Consider the following 27,287-nt stretch of genomic DNA (forward strand, 5'->3'; position numbering starts at 1 on the left):
GATGGCATCGGCAGCTCTACTGAGTTGATGCTCTCTGAACATTACCCAGTCCCCGGTCTTGTACGGGTTGGGCAATCTGTCCAGGTCGTATTTCTGCTGCCTAAGCTGTCTAGCTCTGATGAGGTTCTCAACGGCTCTTCCCCACTCTTCATTTGAAGACTGTGGGGAAGCCTGGTCGTCGATTAGCCTGTCTAGATTCCAGTGGAGCTCTAAAGGATGGGAAATGTTTCTACCAAGGAATAAACGGGCTGGGGAAGTTTTGGTGGAGTCATGGCGGGCAGAATTGAAGGCTAACTGGAACCAGTGTAATTCCTGATCCCAGCGTTTTTGGTGTTCATGGTGGAAAATTCGGATGGCTATTTTTATTTGCTTGTTGACCCTTTCGGCGTGGGAAGGGTTGGGGTAATAGGGACTGGTGTAGATGTGCTGAATGCCTAGTCCCATGCAAAGGTTTTTGACTGTTACTGACTTGAAGGAGGAGACGTTGTCGGAAACAAGAAATTTTGGAGGACCAAAGATTGAGAAAACTTGCTTGGTTAGCACTGATGCGGTGGTTTCGGCCTTGGTATTCCTGACAGGGATCATGAGGCAAAACTTGGAAAAGGAATCAACTACGGTTAGGATGTACTGGTTTCGATTGAGAGAGAGTGGCAGAGGGCCAATATGGTCGATGAATATTTTCTCCCACGGTTGAGTTACTATTTCAGAAGAGAGTTTCCCCACCTTTGTGTTTGGTGCCTGCTTGCACCTTTGGCATTTGACACAAGCTCGAACCTTATCAGCGATGAAGGTTTTGAGGTCTGGTGCCCAGAAAAAGGGTTCGATGCGGGCAAGGGTCTTGCTGATGCCTAAATGGGCTGAAGTGGGAGACTCGTGGTAGTAGGCAAATAAAAGATCGAAAAGCTTGGGGGGAACAACTACTCTGGGTTTTGTTTGGCTCGGAAGACGGTAAAGAAGGGTGTTATTGTCAACTGAATAATTTGGAGGTTTGTTTGCGGATTTAATTATTTTCCTGAGGCCGGGGTCATCGAGTTGATGCTTTGAGATGTCCTTGAAGGCCTCGGGTAAAGAGAAAAGAGATAAAATTGATGGTTGTGTTGCGGGGGGTGTAACCTCTGTCGGTTCTGAGTTTTCAAAGAGTCGGGATAGGTAATCAGCGATAACATTGTCTCTTCCACGAATGTGGTAAATTTTGAACTGAAAGGAGTTAATGAAGGAAATCCAACGTGCAATCTTGCCGATCTGACGGGGGTGATTAAGAAGCCAAGTGAGGGCTGAACAGTCCGAATGAAGCTCGAACTCCCGGTGTTCTAAATACTGATGGTATTTCTGCAAGGCAAAGACTACTGCAAGGCATTCAAGTTGAAGTGTAGAGTAGTTGAGTTCGTGCTTATTTAGAGCTCGGGAAGCATAGGACACCGGGAACAACTGATCACCATGGGGCTGAAGAAGGACTGCTCCGATTGATGAGCCGGAAGCATCCGTGTGGACAACGAATTGTCGGTTGAAATCGGGCATGCGGAGGATGGTAGAGGAAACTAATGCCTTCTTTAAGGCTTGAAAGGCTGTGATTTGGTCGGGGCCAAAAATGAAAGGGACACCCTTTTTCTTTAGCTGATTCAGAGGTGCCGTTATTGATGCATAATCTTTTATAAAACGGGCGTAGAAGGCTGTCATTCCTAGGAAGCGGGATAACTGTTTGATGTTCTTGGGGATGGGAAATTCATCTATTGGTCGTGTCCTGTCAGGGTGGATGGAAATAGTATGATTGGAAAAAATATGGCCAAGGAACTGGATTTTATTGGAGGCTACTGTGATCTTTTCCGGGTTGACAGTGAGTCCTGATTCGCGGAGACGTTGGATTACTGACCTGACCTTTTCCACATGGTCTTCAAAGGTTGAATCGCTATATACACACAAGTCGTCGAAAAAATTGTAAATGTATTTGAACTTTATGTCGCCAAAAATTTTGTCAATCAAAGAGGTGAGAACCATACTACCAGACGCAAGACCAAAAGGGAGGAAATTGAACTCATATTGAGCTCAAGGAACAACAAAAGACGTGAATTGCTTAGACTCCTCGGCCAGGGGAATTTGGTTGTATGCCGAGTTCAAATCAAGGAGTGTGAACCAACGAGCTTGGCCTAAATGCTGAAAGGCGCTTTCTATGGTGGGCATTGGCGTGGCGTCAAGCTCCAAAATGGAATTCAAATTTCTGTAGTCGACGACCATGCGAGTTTTCCCACCCTTTTTGGGAACTAGAAAGGCGGCGGAGGCATATTGTGACGTGGAGGGTCTAATAACTCCCTTTTGTAGCAGCTCGTCGATGTGCTGCCGCATAAGTTGAAGCTTGGGAGGGGCGTACTGGTACGGTTTGTTTCGCACAACTTTGGTTTCCTTGATGCGGATATGATACTTCAAGAGGTTTGTTCGCCCTAACCTGCTAGTGATGGTCTCAGGGAATTCTGAAAGCAACTGAGAGACAACTTTGCGTTGTTGGGGATTTAAATTTTCCCCCATATTGACTGAAAGGTCTTTCTGCTCGGTGATTGGGGTGCAAATGAGTGAAAAGGCTGTTGGGGATCCCGGTGATCCATATGGAAAACTTAGAGAGTGTGTGCACATGTTGATTTGTGCCTTGGTTTTGGTTAAAAAATTAGACCCTATCAAAATGGGAACCGGTAATTTATCAGTGACAAAAAATTGATACGTCCAAGAAAGGTGTTTTATTTTGAAGTGAATCTTTGCTGCAAATTTGAAATTTATAGGTTCGCCGGCGGCGGATATTGCTGAAAACGTTGACGGGTGTTTACTGACGACTGCGTTGGTATGTCGCTTTAAGAGCTGATAAGTTTCAGAAGACAACAAACAAAACGAAGATCCGGTATCTATAAGGGCTTCCTTAACAATTCCCCTAAAATTCAGGGCGACGTGACAAAGCTCGTTTGGCGGAATGCTTGGGGAACCCTTAGGTTTGTTGACCAAATTCTGCCTTTTGGGCACCTGACATACAGACTGAACAAGGGGAAGCGCTGCGGTGCCTAACGGCGCTCCCCTTTGGAGTTTCCCTGAGCTTGGCATGTCGACGGAGACTCGCGGTTTGATACAAAACGCTGAGATGGTTGATGTGACCTTGGAAATTGCTGATTGTTCTGGTGAAACGGAAAACGCGGAATGTGAGGTGGAAAAGTCTGTGGCTGAACATTTGAGAAACGTTGGGCGCTGTGGCCTGGAAAATTGTGGTTGCTTCGTCGATTTCGCCACTCCCCTGGTGGGCTTGATTGATAGCTCTGTCTGTGCTCAATACTGCGCTGTGGGAAACCCGGTCGCGAGACGGCCTGCCCCCGTTCCAGCGCGCGGACAGTCTGAACCCTGGGTACTAAGGCTCGGAGATCAGACAGACTACACGCTGCAGGAAAAGCAGCAAGAGCCGCCCGCGTCGGTGCACTCAAACCGTTCAGCACCGTATCGAGCACATCGCGTTCTGAGAAGTCAGAGACTAACAACGCTGAGGCGGCAGAAATGGCGTCGACAAATTCGGAAAGAGATTCTGAGGGTCGTTGGATCCTGTAGACCATTGAAGAAATTATCGCATGCCTGACTTGCGCAGGGAGAAAAAAATCCCTAACACGCGAGATGACCTGCTCCAGATTGATGTGATCGGCGATTCCCTTGAGCCAAAATGCCCTTAACTGTTCCGCAGTGCGGGGAAGAATCGCTAGCAAAACATCTTCGTCGTCAAACAAATCCAATTTTGATATCTTGGAGGCTGCGATCAAAAATTCTGCCAATTCACGAGGCTCCGAACCAGTAGCCACTGGCAAGTCCCTTACGAGATCGTCTAACACCCTGGCTTTGCTCTGAACTGCGCGAGGGGGAGAACGACTCTAGGTCGTGGCTGAAAAAACTTGCTGGCCGACTGCGATCGCGGTTTCCTGAACCAACTGGGCCCAGTTCGCTTGAAAAGAATCCGCGCTGTCGGTGTTCAGGGTCGCGGCGCCGTTTGTGCCACTAAAGCCGGCGTCGTTTACCTCTTGAATCGTGCCAGGAGCCTGAGTGGTGGTCAGGACCTGAGGAGATTTGTCGTCCGTTTGATTTGGAGCAATGGTCGTTGGACAGGTCAGGTCCGGCCTGGCATTGATGGGCAAGGGCTCGGTTCCGCCGTTCAATTGCAATGTTTTCAAAAATTCGCTTAACAAGGTCCTATTCACTGACAAGGTCGCTGAGGGTGCAATCCCTAAAACATGACATTGATTTGTCGCATCCTGCGCATTGAGAGTGCATACCCAGGAAGTGCCTGTTGGCAACTCCTCGGGAGAATATATTCTAGAAGGCATGTCGCCTAAACAACAACGAAGCTTAACAAAACAAATAAATAATTCTCTAAACACTAAACACCTACCGCCTACGGTAATCCCTTCTCTTTCTCACTCAAAATTCAACAGAGGGAAAACCCTAGGCAACGCTACCGACACATGAAATGAGGAATTGCTTTAAAAGAAAAAACTAAGAAATTTATCCCCCCAAAAAAGTAGCCTATGACTGTATTTGGACCACCCATAGCTAGGCAATCTCCTGGAGCCCACAAAAGACTTTTTTTTTTTTTTTATAATAGCAAGTGCTTTCAATGAGGGGTAAATCATTTCTGCGTGAGAACTGGTGACAGAATGTTTTCTATTGATGGAATCAATGTCGCAAATGCGTCGTTAGTAAAATGCATGTCATCACGACGCCTTGACCTACCATAATAGGCATGAAAATATTGCATGTGATTCAATTCGTCGGGGATGTCAATTACTTTGATGAAATCTGAACGTAAAGTCAGTAAAAATTTATTTGCTTGATGCAGACGGTTGATTGCTGAAAAGGAATTCCTTATCCTTGGATAATGCGGTAACGTCGTAAACACAACTACCATCCCAGGATAATTCCGACGTAATAATCTCAGAAAAGACAAAAAGGAGTTCTTAAAAACTGTAATTATTCCAACATTTGCTAAAAAATCATTATTACCTAAGAAAAACAACAGCGGCATGTGTGGCTATATCGCAGTACTATTTAACTTAACAAAATTCTTGAGTTCAGATATTTTTGCTCCAGAAATGCCCTTGACTAAGATTGGCTGTAATCCTCCAGCTGAGTGACGATTGGCTTGACAAAAATTGTAAAATCGGGTGGCGTAAGAGTCACCGATTACCTGAACATTTAACGAATATTTTTCTTGGTTCATGGCTATTCTTAAATTCACCTAACCTAATTGCAACTCGGTGAAACCCAAAACTGCTCAACCGACCACGAACAGAAGTGTAGATTCGTCGAATTTACCAAAAGCAATTTGTTTAAAAAACCCACTTAACAAAATACAAATATATCCTACACAAACTTGCACAAAACCTACCCAAATGTAGGCCTACACACAATTGAAAACCCTACTCAAAATGTGGTATTGGACACAAAACAAAATTATTTAATGAAATTGCAAAATGCATTTAAAAATCTAATTTCTTTGCTTCGAAGCAAAAGATAAAGATATTTGTCGTAGGCTAAGTCACAAATTTCCAGCCAAAATGAGTAACCAAATTGTTATGAGTACACATATTAACTAAAATTGCTGTGTTGGTACTAGAAAACCAGATACTGTTTGCCCCGCTTGCCAATGCTTACTGTAAACGGCGAGGATTCTGGCCTAATTCGAGGGTCCGCCCGGACAAAAACTGAGTTTCAGCAATATTAGAAATAAATTAAATAAATGAGATGGTAACCATAAGCTTCCTGGTAACTTAAACTACAATTACAGAACTTAAAAAACTAGCCTAATAATCATTAACAAATTTTAATAACCAAAAAACTGTCTACTGTAAAAGGCAAAGTAGGCCTAGCCTAGTAATTTTTCCCAACAGATTTGCTTTATTGAAAATTTTGACAAAAATGACTAACTAAGGCTTACTAGGGATGACCAATAGTGTGACAAAACAATTAATAATGACAACTCATATGACACAATACATTTGACAAGAATAAATAAGGCACAGATGACAAATAACAACAGTAAATTACACTGGAGAAAAATTGGTGACAACTAGGCTATTGCATGAAAAATGATTTATTTAATAGGACATAGACATATAACACTGACTCTACACTGGTTCACAAGGTGCTGATTTTAATTTAAAATTAATCTGGCCAATGTGCAAATAAAAAACACCTTGTGTTTGGCAAAGTGCCGCTATTTAAATTTGACAAAATTGGGTTGCAGGTCAATAAATACCATACCTGAGACCTTACACCCACTAAATATTACAGACCAGCTAATGCCTCTTGTTAGGCTTAACTTTAAAATCAAAATTCACAACACTTGATCACTAAATCCACTGTCCACTGCCTAGGCTCGAAAGGTGGTAAGATCTCCTGTAACCTAAAAAGAGACAAAACACACACAGCCCTACCTACGTGTCACACTAAAGTTGGATGTCACCCTAGCCTAACCAATTTACACTTCCCTACCGATTTACTAATTCCAATACACTTTAGCTACTAGCCTACCTATCCGGTGTCGGTTAAGTCAGGAAAAGGCACTTGGTCTTGGCAGAGAAAAAAAAAATATCCCCAGAATGCACACTTAAACAAATTTCCTAAAACTGAAACTGTTAAAAGAAACTGACTAGGTTAAGTACTCCGATCTAGGCCAAAGCCTGCTACCATATGTAGCTGGGGGGCCGTTCGGTGAGGGTTAGATGATGGGGTAATGGGTGGTTAATGGTATGGAGGAGGGAATTCGGGTAATCAGGAGGGAATAAACAGGGTAAGGCTAATAGGTTAGGAATAGGTGTGTCTGGACCAAACTTAATTTAAGCCTGCTGAATCTGCTACCAATAAAATTAGGAAGATTGCTGGGGACCAGAGGGACGGAGACCTTTTACCCAGATCAGAACACCTGCCTAGCCAGCTTTGATTTGAACTATGGAACTAACTATTTACATATTAATCTATCCTTCCCACTAAGAACTGAACTTGGATAACTGGAAATAATTGCTAAGTTACATTCTGGGAACATGTGGTTTAATATTTCATGTTCGATAAGGATGGGTGCTGAAGGCAGCCATCTCAGCTAAGAGTTAATTGACCTCATTTCAATAGTCGGGTGAGCCAGAAGGGCTCCCCGCTTGTTTCCTGAACTAGCCAGACATTATTGCTATTAATTTTAGTCTTAAGCTAAGGTAAAAAACTTATCCGTAACATGAGAGTCCGGTTCGGCGAATTTTTGGCTTCCTTTTCGTCTGACGGTTGGTTGAGCAAGAAGGAGGAGAGGACAAGAGTCTAGGAGGGTGGGGATAGCGCGTTTATGCAGTCGCGGCAGGCAACGAGATAGTCATGCAGCCCGGCTTCGCGAACGGCACACACTATGTAAAATATAGCGTGTCGCTATGCGTCACAGTTATGAACTCTCCATTTCCAAAACAGAGGGAAATACCCCCGCCGCAGCAAACCTGCAGACTAAGCGAATTTCCATTTGACTGATTGGATATACACTGAAATGTCTACTTAAAAATATAGCATTTATTCCCGATTTAAATATAATAATTACATTTTTGATGTTAGCCTCCGGATTACGTTGAATATATAAATTGGTTTAAATACCTGCTTCTAGTAATCCAATAGTCGCAATTTTTCGTCACGCAACTAGTTTCGACTTCATACAGAAGTCATCATCAGGCGTCCAGTGGATGTCAAAATAATCACTTCAGATGAAGTGATTATTTTGACATCCACTGGACGCCTGATGATGACTTCTGTATGAAGTCGAAACTAGTTGCGTGACGAAAAATTGCGACTATTGGATTACTAGAAGCAGGTATTTAAACCAATTTATATAATAATTAGTTTAACAAGTACTTAGGTTTGCTGCATCAGGGAGGGTAAAACTGTTTTTTTTTTGTAAAATGTTAATAGTTAGTAAGAAATAAAAACATTTTCTAAATTTGATCAAAATATGTTCATAAACAAGCAAACTACATCAGTTTACTCATTCTCCATAAGAATAACATGGGAATTTTAAATTTACAATTTTTTGGAATTTTCTCCGTAACCATTAGGCGCATAATAACGCTTCAATATACTAAATTATTTGTTTTTTTAAGCTCTACAAAATGGTTTGGAAATAAATTGCTAAATTTTATGTTTTTTGGGTCAAAAATGGGAAAACCCTATTTTTACCCCATAAAACCCCCCGTAAACACCCGTTCCCATGGTCCGATCATGCTGGATCGCGAACTCGTTCGAATAAACGTAGGTTTACACGTTTGTACCAAATTTCATCAAAATCGGATCATTTTTGCTCGAGTTATCATGCTGACGGACACATATATATATATATATATGAATTTGAACGGATGGTGTTTTTGGCCTCTAGGGACCTCAAAATGAAAAAAAAATCGGTCCCGCGTCCAGGTCTTACCATGAGTACTACGGTAATAGCTTATTCCCTATATGGGAAATTCGCTAAAAAGTGGTAAGAAACTAGTAACTACAATCAATGGTATTGGAGTATACATATATTTTTCCAACACTGTATTAGCTATAGAAAATGCAACCACAATACGTATTTAAAATCTTTTTAAGAGGCAAAATCAAGAATTCGAACTGAGCCTCCCCCAATTGTATGGAACTGGGTGTCTGATTAGGCCTGACGATGGATAGGGTGTTTACTGTAAAGTTTAGGTTGACTATTAAATTCGTTATACGAATATAATAAAATAGACTCCGCATTTTAAAATAGTCCAAAACTTATTTCAGATGCCAAATGAATTCAGTGAAGTATCCATTTACAATGCAATATAATTACAATCAGTTGGTAAACATTCAACTAAAAGAACAGCTTTTAGATTACAATTCACATTTGCACTGTTACTGTATAAAGAAAGTTGGCTATCATAACTGGATCTTTGAAAATGGACTCTAGAAATAAATTAAACGTAAGGGAGGCAAAGCCCAAAAGGACAATACCTTTTTTAACCACTATTTACAGGTGCGCAAGACCATATGCTTTAAAATGACACACCAATCATAAAAATTGGTTAAGTAGGGCAGCCGGAAAAGAGATGTTACAGGAAAACTCTTTCTGAAAACTGATAGATAAAGCCAACACGTAAAAGTTTATTCTAAAGATTATTTAATGACGTCATAAAAATCACGCAAATCACCTGACCTAAAATGTATTGTTATGAAACTGCTCTCTTCATGTAAGGAATTATAAGGATAGACAATTACATACTGATAACCAAGGATTATTTAATCACGTCGACCTGCTAGGTAAATCAGCTGATTTCAACCCAATACCAAGTCACGGAAACGTATCCACTTCGCTGCTAGACCGAGACTGTCTGATACGATAGTCAATAAACCAACCAGAATAAAATGCAACAGTCGTCCAGCAATCATTGTATTGTTCTGTATCGTGGTGTTTCACTATCTATAAACAATTGGCTACGTACAAACGTTCTTACTATTTTGGGGTACAGTTAACGAATCTGTATACTTACCTAAAGGGTTTTCTCTGTAACGCCCTTTGTTAAGCTGTACTACTTCCTACTTAGCTGAATTTCACGATGAATTTGTTATTTTAAAGCTTATTTAAAGAACACCTGCGAATGGCATCGAAAAATCCATTATTCCTTTCCTGTAAATTTCCTTAAGGCCTGTGCGTTTCAATTATTTTTAGAGGTTACTCTCTATGATACAGTGTTGCTGCTGATGTGACGGTATTCACTATTTTCAATATTATTTTCCTGGGATCACATTGTTAAGTAAGAGACCTGGTATTTGGATTTCACAATTGAAATACCAGTGTTGTGTTAATTGGCACATAGAGTACAAAGTTGAATTCGGTGGACTCAGCGATTGAGTCACTTTTTGGTTAAAAAGCTCAACCTCAGGTCCTCCGTGTTGCAATCGCTGAGTCCACTGAATTCAATGGTCAGATCGACTAAGTAGGTGTGCATGTTACTAATATACTTCAATACTTTGTACTCTACGTGCCAATTGACCCAACACTGGTATTTATTCTTAGTCTTCTAGTCTTCTTTCTTAGATTCTTAGTCTTTATTTGAATTGTGAAATCCAAACACCAGGTCTTTTACTTTACAATGTGATCCCAGGAAAATAATTTTGAAAATAGTGACTACCGTTACACTGACAAACCTTCTTTACAACGGTTTGAATATGAATTGTAATCTAACAGCTGATCTTTCAGTTGAATAAAGGTTGAATGTTATCACTGTCAGATTTTAAACCAGAGACAGACGAAACACTTGATGAAAATGGATTTAAATAGGTTACTTATGATAGTTGCAACCTGGCTGAGGTTATTAAATCATTCTTTAGTCTTTATGGTATGGATCTAGATCTTTTGGCAGTTAAAGGGCATTGCGTTATTATTTTCAGCTAGGAAATAAGTTTTGAACACTATTAAAATAAGCGATTTTCACATGGATCTCATAATTCTGCTAACTCTTTGGTATCAATGACAATCAGCAGTACCAATATATTAGTTACCAATGTATTGTTCTGTGTAATTTAAACAGCTTTAAAGTGTTCTTAACAACAATATGTAAATGACATCAAGACGAATGCTACATATACCATACAGAAACATAGCTCAAGATAGTCTTGGTGACCCATTAGAACGACAAATGTATTAGAGTGTATGTTAACTATAGTAGATGTATTATTTTCAGTGTAAACCATTTAACTTTATTCCATTTGAGATACTAAGTGATAGGTTCTTGTTTATGTCAATTGTTTGCAGTTGAGTGATTATGTTATCAAAAGGATTATTTTGAACATTTTTTACCTATTCGTAAAATGAACTTGAGTATTCCTCTACGGTGATAATACTTATACAACATTGGGTTGCTCAAAACGCTTTTACATATAAGTCTTTCTAACGATATAAGTATGTAAAAAAAAATTTAATAGAGAAAGAAAAATTGTATAAAAGCTATTTTTTATTATAAATTTAATTGAAACTGTTCCAAAATCAGTACCATATTTCCAAACATAGCAGAATGTATAGTACTGCATTCTCTTATAACAACAAATAAAAAGAAAGAGACGTACTCTTTAATATTTTCTTTTCTTTAATGGATCAATTAATGAATAAATAAGATTTTCGACAATAGCATTGTTTAAAGATATTCACAATCCAACGACCTACGACTTTAAATACTAAATCCATAGAATGAAATAATTATTTCCACCCTTTGAAATATCAACAAAACGAGAAAACTACAATGAAATAAATTAAAGACCGGTTCAATTTGAGCCGAAGGGACGAAGATGGAACTGAACAATACAGGAGCACAAGAATATTACTTGGACAATAAGAAAAGCAATATAAAGCCAAAGACAGATGAGGCAATATTCAATAGGGATACTCCCGCCCTGATATGGCTTATCGATCAGAACATTGGTTTTGACTGTAATACATTATACTGTACAATACGGCATTGGCTCTCATATTGAATACGGACTGAAGACTGCTATGTTTGAACGATTTATTCATACATAATAATACTTGTAGTAAAATAATATTATAGTTTGTTACTGTAATATCATTATACTGTACTGTAAAATAAGGTATGCCTTCCGAGCCAATACTGTATTCAATATCAGTATTAAATAAATAGTGAAGTCTGCAAGTTTAAACAATCTTCTTGATTATTAATTATACTAATCTTTTACCACGAAATAATAATGGTTAAATTTATAGTATTTTTTGTTTCAAATTTAATGATGAGTACAGTTTGACATTATTGCATTGAGCAAGGCTGTAACTGGATGTGATATTCACTCAGAGATAATTTATAGTTTTCTTCTACAATGTAATTGAAATTTTGTGTTTTGTTTCGTAGCAGTGAATAAATAAATTAAATTTACTCAAAGATAAAAGAAAATTAAGTAAAAGTATACGCTTAAAACGGAACACAATTTACTAAAACCGAGTTTATACATATTTTAGGCCATCTTCAGCTAACATCTAAGGAAGATCAATTAACAAAGCAAAATGTTAAATCATTCAAACTTCTCATTCTATTTTTAAATGAAGTCTGTCTAATGCGTGTTTATTATTGGTAACATTTAGAGTGCGCTACTGTAGAACATTGGTTTTGACTGTAATACATTATACTGTACAATACGGCATTGGCTCTCATATTGAATACGGACTGAAGACTGCTATGTTTGAACGATTTATTCATACATAATAATACTTGTAGTAAAATAATATTATAGTTTGTTACTGTAATATCATTATACTGTACTGTAAAATAAGGTATGCCTTCCGAGCCAATACTGTATTCAATATCAGTATTAAATAAATAGTGAAGTCTGCAAGTTTAAACAATCTTCTTGATTATTAATTATACTAATCTTTTACCACGAAATAATAATGGTTAAATTTATAGTATTTTTTGTTTCAAATTTAATGATGAGTACAGTTTGACATTATTGCATTGAGCAAGGCTGTAACTGGATGTGATATTCACTCAGAGATAATTTATAGTTTTCTTCTACAATGTAATTGAAATTTTGTGTTTTGTTTCGTAGCAGTGAATAAATAAATTAAATTTACTCAAAGATAAAAGAAAATTAAGTAAAAGTATACGCTTAAAACGGAACACAATTTACTAAAACCGAGTTTATACATATTTTAGGCCATCTTCAGCTAACATCTAAGGAAGATCAATTAACAAAGCAAAATGTTAAATCATTCAAACTTCTCATTCTATTTTTAAATGAAGTCTGTCTAATGCGTGTTTATTATTGGTAACATTTAGAGTGCGCTACTGTCTAATAAATATTTATCTTTTTTCAATAGATTTAACAATTCTTTCTTTGCTGTTGATTAAGTAGTAATAGCAAAAGACAAGCTATTAGTTTTAGCTATATTGTTTTAATTACTTTAGCTTGCAAATGAATTAAATACCTAGAAATATATTTAAAAGATACTGCCCTTTGCATGAATCGACTAAACTAACCCTAAAATTGTTCCCAGTTGCTCCACAAGGATGATAAATTTACTTGACAGTTTGTTTAGTAATGATTTAATCTTAACTTACAGTTAGTCTACCAAACTTGGACCTGTTGAACTGCTATAATGCAGCCACAGTGTGTGTATTTGTATCCTATGTTTGCGTAGGCTTGACCGCAGTCTGTCTGTGGTCTGCCAGGAACCACACGTTAACGTAGCGATCAAACAAACGTTCGTCTGACGTCCTCACGTTAACGACAACACAAACGAACACGAGGAATGTTTGTTGACCGCTTCAGAAACTTTAGATGTCATTAGAAAATACTCGAACTGTGACATTGTGGTTTGTTATAGTAGTAACACAAACACAGGGGGATTCACCATTGTTTGATTAATTAGTAGTGGTATGTTTACCTTCTGGTAAATTATATGAGTCATAACTTCAGTGAAGTTAGGAAATTTATGTAAAGGATATGACTGTCTCTTCTAATAAATTAACGTAATGATACATTTAAAGTTAGTGTTGTTAAAATAGTTGGATTTATACAGGAACACAATACTCTGCACCTAAACTTGAATACAAGTTATGGATTGTAAGAGTGAGATTTGTACAGAGTTGTTACGGACTAAGATCAGCTGTTTCTTTTGTGATGTGCAATGATTTAAATACCACGACATGATGTTACTGGGTGACGTTTAGAGCAAGGCCCCACTAGAAAAAAACCCATCAAAATCCCATTAACTTAAAATCGAACCAGCATTCTTTGGTTACAAAAGACCGTTTTTACCTTTGCCGTAGATAAAAAAAGCTTAAATTTGGGATCAAATCATGTTGAGGGTATCACGGCCCAGATCTTTAGGTGAGCATTAAAAATAATCCAACGAAAAATATTACGTCTACCGTTATATTACAATCAAGGTAGACACTTTGGACAGGACTGGTAATTAGACATGAGGGACGATACAAAAACCTGGAGCGAATGGATATGTATGTCAGTGACCCATTGAGCAGATCAGAGGAATCTACTGATCAGCTGTTAGACTGCGAGAATCTTAATAAGGTAGGAACGGCAACCTTGGTCAATGTTTGTGTCGTGATCGTGTTGGTGATGAACCCACTGAGGCTGTTCTGGGTCTTCAGTCTTGGATAGTCTGAGTTTTGACAGGCCCTGCTTGCGTTGCGAGTTAGCGACCTGTCGCAGCAACTGGTGTGGATTGTCGGGCTTTAGTTAATTCGTTGTCAGGTGGTTTTCGTCATAATACATTGCGATATTTAGCTGATTGAAATTATCCATGATGGCTACTAGCCTACAAGGACTCTTAATACTTCACTTCAAAATGTTGTACATCCATGGATTGCGGAAATAAATATGACCATACATAAGGTGCGTAGACTGTATATCGATATTTTGGGAAACGTTGTCAAACTTTTCAGACGAGTGAACATCGTTTCTCGCGCCTTTCTCAGGGAGAGAGATTTCTATGATCCTAAGCGCGATTGTTTTTTTTTTTAGACTCGAGGGTGAAAAGTTAAATGATAAGAGGTATCCGGTTAACCAAAAAGTCCACGAATGTTTAGGAATACCGCTGATTACGGTCAAGAAGTATAGTGCCAGCATGAAGGAAAACCACGGATGAAGCTTCGCTAACGGCAGCAAGAAAGGAGCAATGCCTTCAACGTGGAAGACCGAAAATTGAACTCGACCACTTTACTCTGTGTGTGATTAGAAGAACAATCTTTGATATTTATATGAGAAAAGTGTTTCCCACAATTGAATCTCTTTTGGCATCTCTAAGGGAGAATATGCCAGATTTTCCTGACATCTCCAAGACTACGTTGTATAGAAGAGTAAGGAAACTTGGATTTCGATACAGAAAGTTAAATAAGAAACCAGTACTCATGAAATCTCACTATGTTGCTGCTTCTAGACGGTTTCGTCTGTGTAGAATATATTGTATCCACGGTGTGGGAAAAACCACACTTTGAGGTATGGATGGCAGGAGCCAGTTCTTGATTCATTAAACAACGAATTAAATAACTTTGATCAATACCGGGCTCACTTTCAAGAGATTTTTGCTTGGAGGGGTGGATTTACACCATCAGGAGCCGGGAAGAGGATAATAATACTCCACATCCGCAACAAAGATGGTTTTCTTCCTGGAGAAGAGTTGTGTTTCGTCGGAAAAAAGGGACAAGTGATTACCATAATGAAATGAACGCTCGTCACTACGCCGAGTGGTTTACAAATGTGTTACATTTGTTACCTGAAAGGTCCATCATTGTCATCGATCAAGCCTTTCCATACCATGGCAGATCCAGGAACAAAAAACCCAAATATGTCCTGGAAGAGAGCTGATATAATAGACTGGATCGTAAAGAAGAATGTTCCACTTCCTCTAGGACCGCACACAATTGAGCGATTCACCAAAGCACAATTAATTGTTCATGTAAGTACAGTGTTGTTCCTGATGTTTCAGTCCAGGATACCAAACATCTGCGAGGTGTAGAAGGGGATGGGGTCCCATTGGAGTTTGCAGGGGAAATATACCGTTGAGTCTTTTGAGCTAGATAACACACTGATGTGAAAATTATTAAATTTGTACTCAACGGACCTTGGAAGCTTTAAATAATGTATATGATTATAATCGTTTATGGTTCAGTTAAGTGAAAAGCTTTGTTAACAGAAATTTGTGTGATTATCTTCCAAGATACTGCCCAGGTTACCGACTCAGAACTTTTTATGGTCCAATAAGTGGATAATGATCTCAGTGCTATTTTTAAAACTCATTAATACTTGAGCGGTTGGTGTAGAAGGGGATTGGGTCTCATTGGAGTTTACACGGGAAATATACCGTACAACTCCCATATACACATCATGGATCTACACTGTAACACGAGCCCACCGATCAAATGGAGAATGGAGAACTATTGTCTTCGTCGAACTATTAGAAACTAATAAACTAAAACATAAATTAGAGTGTTTAGTTTAACCAAATGCTAACTGGCCAGTTGGTTAACGCCACCAGGTGGGGTTGAATTACCATATTCGTGGAATTGAATTTATATTGAATTTTTTTATATGTTACCACATTTTTGCGTATTTATTATATTATATTTTGATAACGTTTACCTGTATGTATGTATATGAATATTTTCCTTTATGTATATTTTCATATCTAAGTGGTATTTTAATTCGTGTTGTCATAACGACCTGTGGTTAGTCTCAGGCTTTACTTACACCGGTTGTACTAGCTCAATTTTGTATACCATACTTATTTTGTATGTACTATTTATAATTAAAAAGACTGAATGTCTCTTTTGAGCTAGATAACACACTGATGTGAATATCATTAAACTTATCATCATTAGTGAGTCGGTGGCTCAGTCGGTAGCGTCGCGGACTTCGGGCCCAAGGCAGTAGTGTCGTGGGTTCGGATCCTGGTCACTGCAGATAAAATTGTATTAGTACAGTTCACCTTTGTACTGTACCGGCTCACTCCTTGCTTTGCTGTAAACGATCCACGCACGGGCGCTTAGTCTATGTGGACGATCAAATGCAAGGTTAAAAAAAAAAAAAAAAAAACTTGTACTCAAATAATGTATATGATTATAATATTTTATGATTCAGTTGAGTAAAACACTTTGTCAACAGAATTTTGTGTTATTATCTTCCAAGATACAGCCCAGGTTACCGACTCAGAACTTTTTATGGTTCAATAAGTGGATAATGATCTCGGTGCTATTTTTAAAACTCATTAACCCTTAATTTGGCAAACAAATCATTTTTTGAAAACTACTTTTTCCTTTCAATATTTCAATCAAAAGGGTCCAAAGGAACGTCAAAAAAATAATTTTAAAATTCTTATAAGTATTTTTCACAATTTTTTCATGTGTGCCATTTTTGGCACTTTGCCAAAGATGCGGAGATTTCTCTAGGAGTCTTATTTTGAATTAAATACGACAAGTTTATCTGTATAGCACTTAAAAATAAACTTTAGGGTTTGAATAAGTCGACATTATCACATATTGGATATCAAAATTGTATAACTATAATTATATGTAAGATATAAAAAAAATCAATTTCTCCACAATCCAATATAAAATGGTATAAACGTCATTATAAAAAATGAACTAAAATGTATACACATGTAAAACCTCCACAAAACTATGTGATTATAATAGAAAATACATTATTATATAATCTATTGATATTTCATTAGTCATGCCCATCAGGAAAATCGTTTGAAATTTCAATAGAGTATGTTCATCAAGAAACGTAATCTACTTTTGGTGAAACCCCACAAAACAATTGCTATTTTCTTTTAGTTACAGCCTCGCATTGCACTTTGAACACTCTATCGACGATTTATTTTTATTTTTGAAAAATCTGCATCGACCTCTTGATGTATACAAAGAAAAAGAAAGGGTAGTGTCCAACACCATCAAAGCGTACATCTTCAACATTCACCAGAGCAGCTGGTGTGAGAAGAAGTAAATCCTTGTCTTTTAGAACTTGTCTTTTACTCCTTCCTTTGGTTAGCGATTCAAAAATCCCATAACCAAAATTTTTTAGTGACATATTGTCTTGCAATTCCATGGTATGTCGATATGGTGAGCAAATATTTGTAAGTACCAAAGTCTTTATCGGAATGCACAATCAACTTTCATATAAGGAGATTCACTTTCAGCAGGAAATAAAACTCTTTTTGGTAGATATTTGTTGCCATGGATGGTCGGAATTTTTTGTAAAGCCAAAGTCTTTTCTAAAAAGCCTAGTGAAAAATCTTCCCTCACAAAAACATTTTTATTTTACAATTTGTGGAAATAAGAGACATACGTTTATAAATATATTATAAATACCTTTCACTGTTTTATAAACAGTGTGCTACTTTAGGCGCGCTCAATAAACTAAAAAAAATAACTGCATCTTTGGTAATGTGCCATTTTTGGCACGACCAAAAATTTTCATTGTTCCCTGGTTCTTTGGCAATGTGCCATTTTTGTCACACTCAAATTGTTTAGTTTATAAAAAAATCAATATTCGTATTTAAGCTAATTACTGACCTGGGTTATGTTTTCTCATCTTTAATCCGTGCAAATCACTTAGATATATAAGTAAACAGCCTAAAATATTGAAATAAGAAGTAATTTACTAACCTTCTACACTAAGCCTCCATACTTCCTTTTCTATATTTTGGTCTATATTTGGTCTAAAGTGATATTAATTTCCAAAACATCCACTATAGTGCACTAAACCATAATAGCAATAGGCAAAGAACCTTTGGACGCCGTTTGTTGGAATTAAAAAGTTAACAGGCGATCGTGACATTTTTTTGAATCCTCATGTGCCAATAATGGCACGCTGTCAAATTAAGGGTTAATACTTGAGTTGTAGGTGTAGAAGGGGATGGGGTCCCATTGGAGTTTGCAGGGGAAATATACAGTACAACTCCCATATACACATCATGGATCTACACTATAACACGAGCCCACCGATCAAATGAAGAATGGAGAACTATTGTCTTCATCGAACTATTAGAAACTAATAAATTAAAACATAAATTAGAGTGTTTAGTTTAACCAAATGCTAACTGGCCAGTTGGTTAACGCCACCAGGTGGGTTGATATTACCATATTCGTGGAATTAAATTTATATTGAATTTTTGTATATGTTACCACATTTTTGCGTATTTATTGATAACGTTTACCTTTATGTATGTATAGATATATTTTCATTTATGTATATTTTCCTTTATGTGTATTTTCCTTTATGTATATTTTCCTTAATGTATATTTTCTTTTAGATATATTTTCCTTTATGTATATTTTTCTTTATGTATATTTTTATATCCCAGTGTTATTTTAATTCGTGTTGTGATAACTACCTATGATTAGTTTCAGGCTTTACTTAACACCGGTTGTACTGGCTCAGTTTTGTATACCATACTAGTTTGTGATGTACTATTTATAGTTAAAAAGACCGAATGTCTCTTTTGAGCTAGCTAACACACTGATGTGAAAATCATTAGCTTTGTACTTAACGGACTTTGGAATTTTTTTATAATGTATATGATTATAATATTTTATGGTTCAGTTAAGTGAAAAGCATTGTCAGCAGAACTTTAGTATGATTCTTGTAAGAAACTACCCAGTTTACCGACTCAGAACGTTGTATGGGGTCCAATAAGTGGTTAATCGGTGCAAGTTTTAGTACTCAATAATACTTGAGTTGTTGAAGTATTTTAGGTACTTAAGTGCCTTTATATGTTCCTATTTTCAGTGCCATATTCGTATCATGTGTTTCGTGCACATATCAGTGGTATATTTGAATCCAAGACTTGACATATAGCCTTGACATGTCAACATGTTACACTTAAAGTATTCATCATGTCCCTGGACGTGGAAATCATCTAAGGGCATCTACCACTTAGTAGAATCCTAGATTACTTCTAGATAACAGTTACTTTTATATAAATAAAAATATAATTGAAAATATCCACAACAAAACAGTTATAATTTTTCAACTTAAACATTTACACGTTATTTAACGAATATTTGAAGTTATTAAATTTAGCCATCTATAACACCCGAAGTGTTCGGTTAAGTTTTCACATTATTTATAAGGGACATTGTGAAGTTTATCTGGTTCTTTTAAATTAATTGCACCAGTTATAGAGGTTATAATCCTTTTGTTTCTACTAATTTTGTTTGTTTGTTTGTTTTTTTGTTTGTTGTTTGTTACTGAATAGTTATAAATACAATAAATCTCATAAATAAAATATAATTGTGTCGTGTATATGAGGTAATAAAATGCAATCGTGTTTAATTTACCAATAACTTAAATCATATTTAAATTTCAAAAACTTCCCTTGAGGAAAAATGCACTTCCATAAAGCAGATCCATAAACGACTTCAATATCAAGAGAGTGGTTGTTTCAAAGTTACTACGAGCATTATACTTACAAAGCCAAGAAAATGCTTCTCGCGTCATTGTATCGACTAAGGGATAAAACTCATTCCCTTTAAAAGCCTTGAGTGCCTTTCTCAATCTGTGGTCTTCTTTCTCCGTCGCTCTCCATTCATCTCTCTCTCTCACTCCCTCCCCCTTTCTCTCTCACTCTGACAAACTAAGTGCTCTCTTACACTCACAGGAATTGTCGCCTTCGGTCCATGTCCATTAGCGCTTTTAAAGAATAACTCAGTAGCTCTTAGAGTGGCTGTCGAAGTTGTGGTGTGCGTGTGTATGTGTGTGCGTGTGTGTGTGTACGTAACATCACATCGTTGATGGGTCTCTTGTTTATTCCTTGCTAAAAGCTCTCTTAGTACGCTATTAGCAAAGATCACTTCTTCATAAGCCCTATTAGAGTGCAGCTCCCAAAAGCTTGGTAAGCGTCTCAAACGCAACCCACTTCTCTCGCGCACTTCGTTTTCCAGTTTATGATGTTCAAATAAATTTACTTCCCAAGGTTTGAATGTTATACGCAGATGGACATTTTATTTTGGCTCTATTTTGTTTATTTCTATTTAGTGGGGGTACAACTATTAAACAAAAACCTTAAACAACTATTTTGCACTATTCAATAAGTCACTATTTTATTTCAGTTTTATTCATCATGATCTGATAGCATCACATTGTCTATTGGACGATTTTATATCACATTAATGTTAATGTTGTACAGGGTGTCTTGCAACCAAATGAACAAACTTTGTCACGTTATTCAGCATATCAAAAGAAATTAAAAACAAATAATATAACATAAATTATGACCAATCTCATTCCGTTTTCAGTCTATTTATATGTTTTTTTTTTTTTTTATATTAAAACATTCATAACTCCTTGACAGTTTGGCCTATATTCTATAGCGTTGAAATTCTGGAAGATTTTTCATCTTATTGGTCACCATCTTTTATATACGTTATGTCAAATTCCAAGAAAACCATTAATTTTACGAAAAAAACTGCATGATATGTAATACCTGTAATACTTAGGAAATTGTATGTAGATTTCAAGGATACCTTACAACCTTACATTATAAAGTTTGGATAAATAGTAGCTGATAAATCAAATTTTTACTTTCTCTACCTACAGTTTTCTCTATTTATTCAATGTTAAGTAGTTTTATCAATTTAGCATGGTTTAAATGGAGAAATATGTTGGTATAGGAAGAAAAGGGTTAATTATTCTACATCCAACACTACTGTCCATGAGACACATACGTAAACATTGCATTAAGTTATCGGATGATTCCTGCTGGGAGATTTTCAGAATTGGTAGGCCTACAGATGTCCTCTCTTATATTTTCATCTTAGGTGTACTACAGCTTTGAACTTAATAAATGGAAGACCAAACCATAGGATCTCACGTTGCCATTCGTTATTGGTGGGTTTGGGTCTAGGGCCAACAAGATAGATATTATGTTCCCTATTACAGCTAGACCAGATTTCGTGACACAGATGTAATAATAAGACAGACGAAGTGTTATAAAATAATGGTGACATTGCGGGACAGACCATGTGACAACAATATGAAAAACTACAAGCAATGAGGTCGTGACACAAACAGTAGTGTGATGATGCTAACGATGTGACAAAGAGACATACAAATGCGACATTCAATGACAATCAAAGTTGTTTAACATGAGAGTCAATAACGTGATATGACGAGAATGCCCGAATTAAATGGCATATTAACTGGGGATATAAAATGATGTTACATAAAAGGTGATGGACATACTTTAAAAAGTGGTTTAGCATGTCAAACATTGAAAGGTGTGACAATAAAGTGACATATCGATTAATTGTATACAACTCCGCAAAATGTGACAAATTAACAGGTAATATAAAATTATGTGACATAAAACATGAAGGACATATTTAAAAAATTGGTTTACCATTTATCTATTGAGATATAGTGTGACAATGAAATGACATACTGAGTAATACCATACAAACCCACATAACGTGACATATTAACTGGGGATATAAAATGAGACATAAAACGTGAAGCACACCCTTAAAAAGTAGGACAATGACATATCGAGTAGCCTAATACCACAAAACCCCGCATGAAGTAATGAAGCAACAATCTAACAGACTATAAAACAAAGTGACATATAACGTGACAGACATATTATGACAAACGTGACGTACAGCGTGACATAACGTGACAGACGACGTGACATGACAATGTGACACAACCTCAGTAATGACCATATCAATTGGGATAATTAGCCAGTTAATATCAGCAGTACTGGCACTGGACGTCGGTCGCCGGGGGACCTTATATCACCACACTGTTGTTGTTGATAATACGAGTAATTACTGAGTAAATAGTTACGTTGTTTGAGCAAACACCCAGAGATTTGACTGTTTACCTAAGACATCTCTATAGTTGACAGATCGTTTATGTTTGTTTGAAAATAGCTTTTATAATCCTGGACAGAAATAGACATCGTTTAAAGATCGTTGGTATAGTTGACCAAAGTGTTCAAAGATCTAATTTCTAATCCTGAACAATGATAAATTGACCAGAGATTGGATTGTACCTGACACATTCTGGTATACAGGTAACAGATTGTTGTGTATATATATTTTTTATTAGCATTTATAATCCTGAACATAAATGAAAATAGTTTAAAGATATGTTGTTTAGCTAATACATTTGTGGATCTTTGGTTAGGTGAAAACTACTTTCCTAATCTTTGCTAGAAATAGAAATCATTCAAAGAGTTTACTGGATTGTTAGAAATACAATTTAAAAAAACATTTTTAGAGTCCTTTAGTAGATATAAATCGCTGGTTGAGAATGCAACTGTTCCATCTCCATTTTTTTGAGAAATTGAGTTATATATCACTTTGAACTATTTGCAATGCTTTCTCTATGTTAAAACATCAAAAAAAACAAAAAACAGTCGGTTTATGGGTAAAACTCAGTTTACTCTTTGTTCCATTTCCAAAAAAATCAGAAGAAATTACAATGCTAGTGGTCTATCTCCAGAGATGGAACACATGCATCCCTACTTTTGGCACTGACCAATAGGAATCGAGTATTCACTGGAGTTGGAACACATGCTTTCCAAATAAATTGTTATTGTTTGTTTATACAAATATACAGTTAATTCAGTCTTCAGTCCTTCTGCAGACATTGCGAGAATGGGTTATGTTCTTATGAGTTAAATGTTGGTAACTTTTCTGTTATTTAACATAATGTCGAAACTAGATGAAGAAAATATTATGTCCCTATTAAATGACGAATTCCTCATGGAAAGGTAAGAATGCCTACATTACTAAACTTACAGGAATATTCTTTAATTCCTTATATTCTGGACTTTACTTTGTTTAGGTTAGGCCTAAGTTTTAGGTTATTTTGCTTCACAAACAATACCAATAATGTGTTATTAAACTTTTAGTTATTATCTGGGAGTACAGGCTAGGCCTAGATCTATTCATTTAATGTTGTGACCTGTACGATAGGGCCTAAGAGGTCATAATCTGTGATTCATAATTATTGTTAAAATTGAAAGTTCAGTTTTTTTTTATTTGTGCTTTCCTGTCTTGTTTACTAAAGTAGTGCTTAATTAAAGTTTTAACACAGTTATTTTTATTTATTTTCTTTATTTTAGTGACATTGAAGATGACCCAGGATTACCTGACACCGCCAATTCAAATCACAATGATAATTGTGTCATTATAGACGATATCCAAGTTGGTGAAGAAGTTACGCTTTTAGTTGATGGTTCTGGTGTCTGTAGTATCTATAATGCAGAACGTGAAAGCAAAGTGAATGATGAAGAGGCTGTTGCTAGTTTGAGCATTGATAACAGTGTTAATGCTACCGGTATGGAAATAGGCCTAAGTGACTCCCCGAACATTGATAACAGTGATAGTGATATGGAAATAAGTGACTCACCAGGAAGTGAGAGTGATGAAATGTGTGACCAAGGAAAAAAAGTTAGGAGCCGAAAAAGAAACGTCTGTAGGAAGAACTGGAAAATGGAAGTAAGGAAGAGAAAAAGACAGAGTGGAAAAGAATATGAAGATAGAAAAGGAAAGGTTCACAGAGCTAGACGGATTCAAGGTGATTGCAAAGGAGCATGCAAGTTTAAATGTGACACACAAGTTAGTGCTGATGAAAGAAAACAAATTCACGACAAATTCTGGTCCCTCAGTGATACAGGTAAAAGTCATTTTTATAGTAAGTTTGTCGAAAGACACACTAAGCAAAGGTCTCGTACATTACACGAAAATAATAGGAAGTTTTCTTATTTCTACTACTTGGGAACTGAAAAAGATATGCGCGTTAGAGTGTGCAAAGAATTTTTCTTTAAAACTTTGGACATAAGTCAAAGGAGGATATATTACTTTTTTCAGAATGTGTATGATTCTCAAACAGGTACGGCCCGATCCCCTTTAAAAGGTAAAAATACTAAAAGTCATATTGACGATGAGTTGAAGGAAAAGGTTCGTGACCACATTAACTCGTTTCCCCGCATAGAGGCTCATTATTGTCGAAAAGATAGTACCAAAGAATACCTAGAAGGGGATTTATCTCTGGCTGAAATGTATCGACTTTACTCAGCATCAGTAGAAAATCCAGTAAAAGAGTCACTCTATAGGCATATTTTTAACCATGAGTTCAATTTAGAGTTTTTTAAGCCTAAAAAAGATCGCTGCGACACTTGTGAAGCTTTTAAATGTAATCTGGAACCGAGTCAGGCAGAAACAGAAAGATTTAACTTACACAAAACAGAAAAGGATGCAGTCAAACTTGTTCGAGACAAAGACAGAGCTGTGTCAATAAAAGCTGTAAATGACTCAAATACCTGCTTTATAGCTTTTGACTTGGAAAATGTTTTTGCTCTTCCAAAGGCCGAAGTTTCAAACTTTTTTTATAAAAGAAAGTTAAATTGCTACAATCTTACAGCACATGTAACATACAAGGGCCAAATAGAATTATATTGTATGGTTTGGCATGAGTTGATTTCAGGTAGAGCTGGTAACCATCTTGCAAGTGCGGTTTTTAAAATTTTAAACCATGTATTTGCTCAAAACAGAGAAATCAAAAAGTTTGTTTTGTGGTCCGATTCATGCGTACCACAAAACAAAAACTCCATAATGAGCATGGCACTTAAATCATTTTTAAAGGAAAACCCTACAGTAATTGAAATTGTACAACGTTTTTCTGAACCAGGTCATGGAGTTGTCCAAGAAGTCGACGCAATACATAGCAAAATTGAGAGGTGGTTAAAACCTTTAGAGATATTCAGTCCCCTTTCATTGGTAAGGGTCCTGGTAAACAAAGCCAACAAAAGCTCAACAAAAACTAATATAATTCAAATGAAACCCTCAGACTTTTTTGATTTTCAATCTGCTTCAAAGTCACTAAACTATTCCATCATCCCCTACACTAAGATTAAAGAAATAACTGTTACCAATACCGAATTATTTGATGTAACATATAAAACAAGTTTCTTAAATGAAGAATTAGTAAAATGCAACATTGCAAAAGATGGACTGAGAGGGCGTGACAACATTTCAAAATCGCCTCGCCAGCTAAATAAAAAAACTACTACTAGCCCTCAAGCTCAAGCTAAGACGAGACCTAGCCTTCCCTCTGTCAACCCTATCACTTCAAAACCTATTCTGCAAGTAGAGAAGAAAAAAGCCTTGCAGTCGATGTTGAAGTTTATGCCAGCAGTAGACAAAGCATTCTATGAAACTTTGTTTCGGAACACTACGAATAGCTGAGCTGTTATTTGAAGGACTAAGACTAAACAACTATTAATAAGTCAATTCTAAGACTTGAAAAGATCCTTGTCTTTTAATTACCGGTAGGCCTTTGCTAGCCTGTATTGTATTTTAATGTTCTTTTTACTAGGTACCGTGCTATTGTATTGTTTCATTTCGGCATAATAAAATTATTCTTTATTTTAACAACTTGTTTTCTTACTTTACCTATCAACAAAATACCATTTCAAAAAAATATGATCTGTACTAAATATCTTATTTTGACATAGAAGTCACTGTTAGGTAGGCTAATAATTTTTAATATCTGGAGATAGAACAGGTGTACCCATAGTAGTATGAAAAACAACTGTTCTATCTCCAACATTGCTTTAAAAACACATAATTTTTTAATATTAAATCACATAATAAGTTGCCATGGTAAATTTTCACTAGAATACAGTTACTAATAAATATAGTGGAATTATTTAATTGTAAATAGTGCAAATCATGTGATTTCAACAGAATATCAAAGTTTGTTTTCAAGTTTTTGCAAAACTTGAGAAAGTGGAGTTGGAACACTTGCATTTTCACCCAGCGAAATGTAGTTCAAAAGGATTGCACTACTTACTGAAGTCAAAGATATATTTAAAATATCATTAAATTAGGATACCAACCCCTCTCAGAATCTTCCAACCTTCCAATTGACATATTTATACAAACGTACTTTGTGTTATACTACATCTGACTACAATTATTTTTTATATTTGATTATTAAATTACCTAAATTAGTTTTAAAAGATAACTCAAACTTAACAAAGTACATTTGTAGACGATTCGATTTTTTGTAGTTTGGTCTTGTAGAAGACTTTTTTCTCCAAAACGTGAAATATACTATTTTAACAAAGTCGAGTCTTGATTTGACTCTTAACATAACTAAACGCACCAATGACTTGTCATTTGTAATTTACGCTTGCATTCGATATTATATTTGGCTCTCATGTTTTCCTTTAATTTACCCTACTTGATATTTATATATTGCTCTTTTAGTTCTCACATACACATATCTAACACTAACACGTATATGGGGTTTTGTCTCATAGGCAATTATGTACAAGTATTTGGTAAATATAAAAGAAAAACTATAAGTATACCTGAATATAATATACCCCTAAACCAATTTATAACAAATGCATATGTTAATTATCTATTTTTGGAATACACTTAGGGGTTGGATTGACTTTTTTGATTGTTGAGATTGACAGATACAATTAATTATAGTCTGAACTGAGTTCTTATTTTTAGTTTACCTATTAATTGACTTCACATACCTTAACAGTGATTCGAAGTATATTTACTCCATTGTTCTGGACCTGAAACAAAGTTCTATTTAAAAAGGGATTTACAAAGATATCGATTAATAAATCCTTGTACATGATAAAATTACAATTTTTTGAAGATATATAAGGATCTCGTGGTTCTTGCTTGGAGTTATCCTGTAAATAAATAAAAATAACACAACAAGAACATAGACAA

At 36.2% G+C, this 27,287-nt stretch overlaps 2 protein-coding genes across 4 annotated transcripts in view; one reads left to right on the top strand and one right to left on the bottom strand.

The window, feature by feature from the left end:
- The window catches only part of LOC128985956 (LIM domain only protein 3-like), an 85,069-nt gene that overhangs the window by 36,999 nt on the left and 20,783 nt on the right, over positions 1-27,287 (bottom strand). For all 3 annotated transcript variants that reach the window (XM_054405963.1, XM_054405964.1, XM_054405962.1), the window contains exon 2: positions 27,083-27,124. The gene's annotated coding sequence lies outside the window, so the exon portion shown is untranslated. The remainder of the gene's footprint in view (positions 1-27,082; positions 27,125-27,287) is intronic.
- Positions 22,928-25,783, top strand: LOC128985955 (uncharacterized). Its single transcript, XM_054405961.1, has 2 exons — positions 22,928-23,296; positions 23,651-25,783. Exons 1-2 carry the CDS (start codon positions 23,205-23,207, stop codon positions 25,773-25,775), a joined length of 2,217 nt encoding a protein of 738 aa, XP_054261936.1. The 5' UTR covers positions 22,928-23,204; the 3' UTR covers positions 25,776-25,783.

Source organism: Macrosteles quadrilineatus, unplaced genomic scaffold (assembly GCF_028750875.1).
Source record: "Macrosteles quadrilineatus isolate MER2022 unplaced genomic scaffold, UCM_ALF_1.0 Scaffold_2__2_contigs__length_208266976, whole genome shotgun sequence".
Taxonomy (NCBI): Eukaryota; Metazoa; Arthropoda; class Insecta; order Hemiptera; family Cicadellidae; genus Macrosteles; species Macrosteles quadrilineatus.

Bases quoted from the DNA above. Each gene is read 5' to 3' on its own strand.
- LOC128985955 (XM_054405961.1), top strand. From the start codon at position 23,205: ATGTTGGTAACTTTTCTGTTATTTAACATAATGTCGAAACTAGATGAA. The intron at 23,297-23,650 runs GTAAGAATGCCT...TCTTTATTTTAG, and splicing joins GACGAATTCCTCATGGAAAG to TGACATTGAAGATGACCCAG.